This window comes from Nothobranchius furzeri, chromosome 7 (assembly GCF_043380555.1).
Source record: "Nothobranchius furzeri strain GRZ-AD chromosome 7, NfurGRZ-RIMD1, whole genome shotgun sequence".
Lineage (NCBI taxonomy): Eukaryota > Metazoa > Chordata > Actinopteri > Cyprinodontiformes > Nothobranchiidae > Nothobranchius > Nothobranchius furzeri.
Window position 1 is genome coordinate 62882707 of NC_091747.1, and position 9730 is coordinate 62892436.

At 45.4% G+C, this 9730-nt stretch overlaps 1 protein-coding gene across 3 annotated transcripts in view; it reads right to left on the reverse strand.

Moving 5' to 3' along the window:
• Window positions 1–9730, reverse strand: part of LOC107383155 (disco-interacting protein 2 homolog C) — a 46134-nt gene that overhangs the window by 2541 nt on the left and 33863 nt on the right. For all 3 annotated transcript variants that reach the window (XM_054751000.2, XM_070553473.1, XM_054750999.2), the window contains 16 exons: window positions 9625–9730; window positions 7613–7814; window positions 7405–7505; window positions 6121–6201; window positions 5879–6002; window positions 5597–5718; window positions 5356–5467; window positions 5177–5286; window positions 4921–5051; window positions 4582–4750; window positions 1488–1658; window positions 1157–1218; window positions 992–1049; window positions 541–615; window positions 288–462; window positions 28–151 (listed from right to left, as the gene is read on the reverse strand). The exon at window positions 9625–9730 is cut by the window's right edge and continues 9 nt beyond it. In XM_054751000.2, coding sequence (XP_054606975.1) covers window positions 28–151; window positions 288–462; window positions 541–615; window positions 992–1049; window positions 1157–1218; window positions 1488–1658; window positions 4582–4750; window positions 4921–5051; window positions 5177–5286; window positions 5356–5467; window positions 5597–5718; window positions 5879–6002; window positions 6121–6201; window positions 7405–7505; window positions 7613–7814; window positions 9625–9730 — 1923 coding nt within the window. The remainder of the gene's footprint in view (window positions 1–27; window positions 152–287; window positions 463–540; window positions 616–991; window positions 1050–1156; window positions 1219–1487; window positions 1659–4581; window positions 4751–4920; window positions 5052–5176; window positions 5287–5355; window positions 5468–5596; window positions 5719–5878; window positions 6003–6120; window positions 6202–7404; window positions 7506–7612; window positions 7815–9624) is intronic.

Here is a 9730-nt window from a genome sequence, read left to right on the forward strand (position 1 = left end):
AACCTCGGCTCTGCTGGGAGGACTCACCACTCCATGATGCTCTTGTGAGCGCGGATGACGGAGGTCTCGATGTCGATGGGATGGTATCTCATCCCCCGCAGCTCCATGGCCTCCTCCAGAGCTCCCACCACGAACAGAGCATCATGTCTCTCTGTTCACACACACACACACACACACACACACACACACGCACACACACATGCACACACACACACGCACACACACACACAGTCAGACCTGCTGAACGCTGATCCAGGAGGAACAGGAAGTGGAGGACCAGCTCTCACCTCCGTTAGCGTCGGTGAGCTCGGTGCGGCGCAGGAAGCCCAGGTACCCGGTCCGAGCCCAGACCGTCTGTGTGTCTCCGAAGCTGAGTCTGGAGTTGAAGTGGTCTGACTGCAGGACCTCCTCTCCGTAGCCGCTGTAGTAGCCACTGCCGTTGTGGGCGCTGTGGACCCAGATCTGCAGCAGCAGCACAAAACGCGTAAAACTCAAACACGGTTCAGGAATAAAACAGGAAGCCTGCTGGTTCCGGCCCACCTCTCCGAGATGCGAGTCTCCCAGCGGTCCTTTGGTCTCTGGGTTGGCGATGATGATCCGAACCCCCGGCAGGATCTGGAGAAACCCAAACAGGTTCTGAGTAAACAGCTGACATCTTTGTTGTTTCTAACTCAACACAAACAAAATGGTTCTGTTGAGGTTTGTGCATCATCACACAAGAGGAAGCAAAACGGACCCAAACAAACGGGCCCATCAGAACATCTAAAAATAACGGGACGTTTCTAGACTCTGGTCTCCTGAGGGGGGGGGGAATCCACAGCAACGGCAGCAGAGGGAGGAGGAGGAGCATCTCAGACCCGCTGCAGGTTCTGACTCACCACCGTGGGAGGACCAGCAGCAGAAATAAACCCAGAACGTCTCCGATCTGTTGTCTCTATCTGAAACTTCTCCTGATGATCTGAGGTCTTAGGATGACCTTTGACCCACTCACCTTCCCCGACTCCATCAGAGGCAGACTGTGAGGAGAACCTCTCTCGACCAGCCGAACCCTGAAGGACACACACGTTTACGGGTTAAACCTCCAGAGTGGCGAGCAGAGCAGATAGACGGGTGTGTGTGTGTGTGTGTGTGTGTGTGGGGGGGGGGGGGGTAGTACCTGTCGTGGCGCAACGCCCTCATGTCCACGTAGACCGTGGTCGGGTCCGGTCCAGATGTGCCCTGTAGCCAATCACAGACGGGTTTTAGGAAACAGAAGAAACGAGGCTTGTCATCATCCCAGACCTGCAGACTAAACGTGTCTGACTCGACTACGGTTCTGGTTCTACGGTTCTGGTTCCAGGGTTCTTCTCTAGTTTAAAGCACCTGGGTTCTTCCTCACAAACAGTTTAGGAGAATGTTTCCACGTACGGTGGCTCTGGAGGGCCAACAGTGAGACTTTTGTAGTGTGATGCTGTTTCCATGGCGGCGTGTCTATGACATCACCGTACCTGCAGGCAGATGGCCAGGTTGACTCTGCAGCCGAAGGCGGTGCTGACGGAGCGCGGGTGGAGACCCAGGTCTTTGAAGAGCTTAGAGAAGGAGTGTGTGAGCGCCATCCTGGGCCTCTCCTCCGCCACCACAACGCAGGCCCGGACCCGGGACAGGTCCAGACCTCGAGCCTGGGACAGAGAGACACCTGGTCAGGTAGATTTACCTGTGCTCCTGTTTAGTAAACATGGAGGTTTAGAGTTTACAGTCCAGATCTGACTGGTTCTGATGAAGAAACGAGGGAATAAAAATCTCCATTCTCCGTTTTTCTTCTGAAGGAAAATGTTTTATGAGAGAAATCCAGAAATAAAAACCATTCCTCCTCCTCGCCCATCTTCAGCACCCCAGTCTCCATGGAGACTTAAAGACAGATAATCACTAAAAGTAACTGTGTGGCGTCCATCAGGGACCAATCAGAGTCCAGCAGACGAGGAGGTTTATTACTGCAGAGCCGGAGGCGGATAGGGTCACTCACACCGCCGTCCAACCGTCCACCTGTCAGTCGTCCTCACAGAGACAAACCTGCCTGCAGCTGGACAGCGGGACCGGTGCGGATCTGAGTCCGACTGAGTCCAGAACCAGCAGACTAAACAACAGATGGATGTTTTATGTAAACTCTTATTAAACTTTACATCCTAGTTTTGTGTTCATAAAGGTGAATCTCTGTAACACGTAGATAAAAAAATAAATATAAAATAAATATCAAATATTAATATATATATAATATAAAAAGTCATATAATATAAATAATTTAATATAGCATAACATAAACAATTATAATATTATATAAAAAATATAATATAATATAAAAAATTACAATATAATAAAATTTGACATAAAACTATATAATATTATATTATATCAAATTATATCATATATTTTCATATAAAAAATTATAATATATTATATAAAATAATATAATATACAATATTATAAAAATATATTATAAAATTATGTAAAATATATAATATAATATAATATAAAATTATATAATATCATATAAAAAATTATAATATAATTTTAATTTATATTATATAATATAACAAATTATAATATAAAATTATATAATATCAAAATATATGAATGATATAATAAATAATATTATATTATAAATATATAAATAATATAATATCATATAACATAAAAAATTAGAATATTATATTAAATTATACAATATAATATTATATACAATTATATATCATATAAAATTATTATATAATATAATATTAAAAATTGTAATATTATATAATATAAGATACTTTTTTTAATATTATTTAATATAATATAATATAAAACATTATAATAAAATATTATATAACATATAATATAAAAACTATAATATAATTTATTATAATATAAAATTCATACAAAATATATAATATCATATAAAAAAATTATATTATAATATAATATAAAAAATTATAATATAATAAATATTAATGTATATAATATAATATAATATAACAAATTATAATATAATATAATTCTCTTCTGGCACTCACAGAGTACAGTCGCTTCCCTTTTTGCTCCCTTATCTTTTTCCCCAAGGCCCTTTGTCCCGTCTGCCTACAGAGCGCTTCTTTGCATTTCTTCTGGGATTCCCTTTTTTTTTTTTTTTTTTTAGAAATGGATTTAATTAATTGGTCATTCAATGCGATTGATAAGATCTTTTCCACGAGATAGGGTGAGGAGCTCGGACATTCGGGAGGGACTCGGAGTAGAACCGCTGCTCCTCCGGATTGAAAGGAACCAGTTGAGGTGGTTTGGGCATCTGGTCAGGATGCCTCCTGGACGCCTCCCTGGGGAGGTGTTTCGGGCATGTCCTGCTGGCAGGAGGACCCCGGGTCGACCCAGGACACGTTGGAGAGGTTACATCTCCAATCTGGTCCGGGAACGCCTTGGGGTCCTGCCGGAGGAGCTGGTGGAGGTGGCCGAGGAGAGGACGGTCTGGAGCTCCCTAGTTGGGATGCTGCCCCCGCGACCCGGACCCGGATAAGCGGAGGAAGTCGACGACAATATTATAAAATAATGTAATATAATATAATATAAAAATTATAATATAATATAACAAATTATTATATATTATATAAAATGATATAATATAATATTAAATTATATATTATAATATATCATATATTATAATATAAATAATTATATTATAATATAACAAATTATTATATAATATAATGTAAAATAATATAATATAATATACATTTTTTGTGTTTAAAGTAAAAACTGATTTCTGAGAAAACTGAGTTTGTTTTTCGTAAATTAAAATGAAGTTGAAAAAAATTTAGTTAAACTGAGTTTTAGTAATAAATAAAGTTTAAAAAATATAAAATCTGTGAAAATATTGAAGCTTTTATGTTGGCTGTTTGGGACAGGATGTCTCTGGACTGGGATGGTTGGGACAGGATGTCTCTGGACTGGGACGGTTGGGACAGGATGTCTCTGGACTGGGACGGTGGACTGGGACGGTTGGGACAGAATGTCTCTGGACTGGGACGGTTGGGACAGAATGTCTCTGGACTGGGACGGTTGGGACAGGATGTCTCTGGACTGGGACGGTTGGGACAGAATGTCTCTGGACTGGGACGGTTGGGACAGAATGTCTCTGGACTGGGACGGTTGGGACAGAATGTCTCTGGACTGGGACGGTTGGGACAGGATGTCTCTGGACTGGGACGGTTGGGACAACGTTCCTGAAGGAACTTCCAGAACGTCCCTTTAGTCCTCGCGAGTCTCGTCTTTGCTGCTGGAAGTCTGACCACGTTAGAAAAGACAAACATTCTCTCAGACAATTTTCTGAGTGGTCAGAGAAGCCGGAGCTCTTCCCAGTTACTGGGAACTGGAGAAACTGGGAACAGAATAAATCAAATAAAATGAAACTAAATGTTTCTGTACTTTTTGATTTCTCTGCGTCTGAACCCACACCAGCTTAGTGATTTAGACATTAAAGTGTCTGTCTGCCCAGTTCCTACCCAGTCAGAAACCAGACTCAGAACCAGAACCTCCAGTAAAACGGACCTAAACGAGTCGTGGCACCAGGCTGACCTTGAGCGCTTCAGTCTGCAGACCGAGTCCTTTGGTGCAGAGCTCCATGACGCTGTAGGAGCAGAACGTGTCCCGCACCCTCAGCTGGCTGACGGCCAGCAGCCAGAGCGCAGGGTTGGACTCCAGCTCCACCGGAGGGATCAGGATGGACTGGTGTCCAGAATAAACACTGCAGACAACACAGGGACATGGTTTCAGCGGGACAGACCACAGCTGATGGACCCCCAGAATAAAATCTCAGATTAAAGACATTTTTATGAGCGTAGATTTGTGATTCTGGAGCGTTAACAGGAAGTGTCCAACAGCAACACAAAAATAAAGACGAGGAGGTGCTGGGACCTGCAGAGACACCAGAGGACGAAGCCCAGGCCGCAGTACGGGTCCAGACAGATGGCCACCTCTCTGGACGGGTACAGCTCACACTGCAGCTTCACCGAGCGACAGAAGGCTCCCACTGCATTATGGGACATCTGGAGGGACGGACACAAACAACATGGAAGCTTTTAGACGTTTGAGAAACAGGAAGTGGTTTTGTGTTCGGACTGGAGGCTTCCTGTCTGGTGGGTGAGGGGGTGGAGCTGAGGATGGAGCGGACCTGAACTCCGGCCAGCATTCCGGTTGTGGACACGCTGAAGTCCAGGTAGGCCAGGCCGTCGGGGTTGGTGGGTTTGTAGAGAGCTGGAGGCTTCTTCTTAGGAAGATCATCTGGAGATAAAAAATACGTTTATGTACCAGCTGTGAGCGGATCCCAGAACATCTGGGTTCTAACAGTACCGGTGTCCAGAACCGGAGGCCAGTTCCTGATGTCCACAGTGGCCATGGCCTCCTTGGAGCGCAGCAGCTTACAGATGACCGCCGTGGTCATCACGCAGGAGGAGTGGCTGACCTGCAGAAACAAAATTCTACTTTGTTTCTTCTTCTGTGGTTTTTTTATTTACACACAATAAAAACCCAAACTGCCGCTTCAGCAGCCACCGATCAGCTGATTTTACAGAAAACAGAATCAGAGCTCCACCTCGACGATCATCTTGACGGTGGGCAGTGTGGTGGAGATGTTCTGAGGGTGAGGCGGTCGCACCGTGATGGGAACACAGCCGGCGTACAGACAACCGTAGAACGCTGCAATCAGGTCGATACCTGCAGGACGCAGATGGAGACAGGCGCAAGTCATTCATCTCTGCTGGAACGCCGCTGATCCACTCCTCACGTCTTTAGATTTCCTCTAATGTTCTAGAGACGTGAGGAGCAGATCAGGACTTCTGCTCAAAGCCGTGAACATCTGAAGATCATCTGTGACCTGGTGGGTAGACCAAAGCGACGTGGTCTCCTTCCTGCAGACCTCCTCTCTCCATCAGCAGAGCCGCCACTCGCTCTGCTCTCTTATGCAGCTGTAGGCAGGTGAGGGAGTTGGACACCGCCCCCTAGAGGAACGACAGGAGAAGGATGGATACTTAACACCATCAGAAGAACTGCGGCTCTTATGAAGCTGGTAGAACAAAACCTAGCGGTGTGTGTGCGTGTGTGTGTGTGCGCATTTACCCGAGAGCTGAGGAGTGTGTAGAGGACGTGGTCCGGTGTGGTCTGAGCTCTCCACTGCAAAATCTCTGACAGAAACAAAAACTAGAAAAGAACAGAAGCAGATTTTATTCATGAAGCTGAAACTTCCATCCACTGATGGAACGCCACGCCACGCCACGCCACAACACGCCACGCCACGTCACAACACGCCACACCACAACACGCCACGCCACAACACGCCACAACACGCCACGCCACGCCACAACACGCCACGCCACAACACGCCACGCCACAACACGCCACGCCACAACACGCCATACATCTAAATGTTTCAGAACCAGAGTGAGTGACAGAGACAAAACTCCTGGTTGAGATCAGACAGCAGGGTGGTCCTGAGTCCGTTTGTGCTTACTCACCAGCTGATTTGTTTTTATTGCTGACTCAGCCTTCTGGCTTTAATCAATAATCAGGCTGTGAAGTTTGAGAGAAGGATGAAACTGAACTCGGAGCCCTCGGGCTGCAGAAAGTATCTACGGGCCGTTGCTGCGTTATGATTGTAAATCAACAGCACGTTTTAATGAAGTCGGGATTATTAGCTGAGCTGTTGGACTCAAAAGTCAAACTTCCAATCAGCAACTAAAGAGAAACATTCCTGACCTTCAGTTTGTTCAGAAAATCTAAAGAAAACTCAACACTTTGTTTTCTGTTCCGTCGATCAGCTTTAATCAAATTATAAACACTAAATTTGTCCCATCAGTTATCTATTTTCACCTGTGTGTGTGTGTGTGTGTGTGTGCGTGTGTGTGTGTGTGTGTGTGTGTGCGTGTGTGTGTGTGCGTGTGTGTGTGTGCGTGTGTGTGTGTGCACGTGTGTGTGTGTGTGTGTGTGTGTGTGTGTGTGTGTGTGTGTGTGTGTGTGTGTGTGTGCGTGTGTGTGTGTGCACGTGTGTGTGTGTGTGTGTGTGTGTGTGTGTGTGTGTGCGTGTGTGTGTGTGTGTGTGTGTGTGTGTGTGTGTGTGTGTGTGTGCGTGTGTGTGTGTGTGTGTGTGCGTGTGTGTGTGTGTGTGTGTGTGTGTGTGTGTGTGTGTGTGTGTGTGTGTGTGCGTGTGTGTGTGTGCGTGTGTGTGTGTGCACGTGTGTGTGCGTGTGTGTGTGTGTGTGTGTGTGTGTGTGTGTGCGTGTGTGTGTGTGCACGTGTGTGTGTGTGTGTGTGTGTGTGTGTGTGTGTGTGTGTGTGTGTGTGTGTGTGTGTGCGTGTGTGTGTGTGCACGTGTGTGTGTGTGTGTGTGTGTGTGTGTGTATCAACCTGGTCGTTGTCGTCGGTCTGACCCAGGTCTCGGCCACTGGCCTGAGCGATTCTCTTCCCCGACACCAGATTCCCCACCATCACAGAGGCGGGTCCGATCTCTGTGGCACGCAGACACAAACAAGTCAGAACACCGACCCAGAACCAGAACCAGACCCAGACCCAGAACCGGACCCAAGCAGCTCTGAGCTGTAAAACCCGCCTTCACCTGGCTGTTTCTGCCGTGGCTTGGGCAGGTTGGTGACACAGGTGTGGGGACACATCAGGACGTTACAGGGATGCAGCCCCCCCTCCAGGTACAGCTGTTTGATCTCCGAGAGGTGGATCCCCCCCAGGGGAGTCTTGGGAAGGGTGTTGGCCGGAACCAGAGCCAGACAGAAGATTCCCACTCCATGGATGCTGTCTATGGCCTGGAGCAGAAAACCCAAACAGAAACCTTAAACCAGGATTTATGGACACGCGGTGGATTTTATTTTCAGTTTCTAAGATTTCCCTGAAAAACAATAAAAACTTTATAAATAACTTTTTGTTCATTTTAAAAGTTTTTAAACAAGTTTGGGACCAGAAGTTCTGGTCAAAGCTGACTGATAGATCCACCTCCCATTTTTCAATAGGGATTACTATTCTATCGTCTATTTAGGACAGTGTCTTATATACTTTAGACAGTAGTTTGGGGGGGGTTGAGATTATAGAAGTCTAATACCCTCGGTGGTGTTTGTAATTCTATTTTATTTAGCTTAAATTTTTGTTTGACTACAGATTTAATTTGGTGATATTCTAAAAAGCTATTCTTATCCATTCCAAATTGGGAGACTATTCTATTAAATGGGATGAAGTCCAATCCTTCATATATGTGTTCCAGGTATAGGATTCCTTTGTTTTTCCAGTCCAGAAGGTTGATCATTTTATTATTTTGCAAAATATCAGGATTGTTCCAGATAGGTGTGCGTCTGCATGGTACTAGTGAAGACTCTGTCATTTTAAGATACTCCCACCATGCTGCCAGAGAGGTGCTGATACTAATACTTTTGAAGCCTTCATGTTTCCTTATGCTTGAGCTAATAAATGGTAAGTCTGAAAGCTCTATTGTATTGCAAAGTGTCTGTTCTATATCTAACCAGGACTCATCTAGTGGGTTATCTTGCAACCATCTTGGTATATATTGCAGCCTGTTGGCTAAGAAATAATAATAAAAGTTGGGTAGATCCAGTCCTCCTCTGTCTGTGGCCCCTCACACTCCCTATTGGACGCTCCTATAGAGAAACCTTACATAAACAAGCGCGTGTACACACACAGGTGCTCACATGGTGCTCACATAAGTATGGACTTGGGCACGTTCAACACATGTCTTAAGGCTGTCGTTGCCACTAAATGCACTGTGATTTATTATCGTGTGATTGTTCAGTTAAACAATGTTGAACTTATATTTCTTCATCAAGTTGACGCAGTGATAGCTTGATCTTGTTGTATTGTTGTGTCCCTTTTTTATATTTCTTCATTGTTTTTTTTCTTTTTTTCTTGTCTCTTTCTGCAGGTCTAGAAGCAGATTCTTGTTAATTATTGTTTATTTTTGTGGAACCCCCCCCCCCCACACACACACACACACACCTTTTGTCTCTTCTGGGCCACTCCCATCTGTACCGGGTCGGCCCGGGCCGGGTAGCCCCAGCCGGCCCCAGCCTGGCCCGGTTGATTCCACACATCCTTGTCTTAAGCCCATGTGGGCTGATTCTACCCACCAATCAGAGGCTTGCTCTAATGGAAGGTGTGAATTTGCTGTCAGCAGTGGGTGTGTTGGCCCTGGTCGGCCTGAAGCAGACCCGCTCGAGAAGAGGGCTGAGAATGAGCCTTGGTTGGCCCGGAAAAATTCCAGGCCACCCAGATATGTAAACAACCTACGCTACCCGGCCCGGGCCGACCCGGTACAGATGGGAATGGCCCATTCCTTTCTCTTTCACCTCTGACTCCGTGTCTGGTTGGAATTAAAAAGCATTCAAAAACAATAACAATAAAGTTTTAAGTATCAGGCGTGACATTTAAAGCAGACGCTTTGATGCTCCACCTGAGAGTAAATCTGTAAGGCTTGTCACCAGCATTCAGACATCCATTCTGTTTGTTTCACAGCCAGACAGGACACGGGAAAAAAAAAAAATAAAAATAACTTTCTGTTGGATCGTTGGACCTGAGTGATGTGGTGTTTGGTGTTAGAATGAAACCAACCTGTAGAACGCGGCTCATCCACTGGAAGCTGTCCTCCTCAGTGGCGTCAGGTCTCTGCTCAGCCACAACCACGATCCGCTCATCCCTCAAGACCGTCACAGAAAAC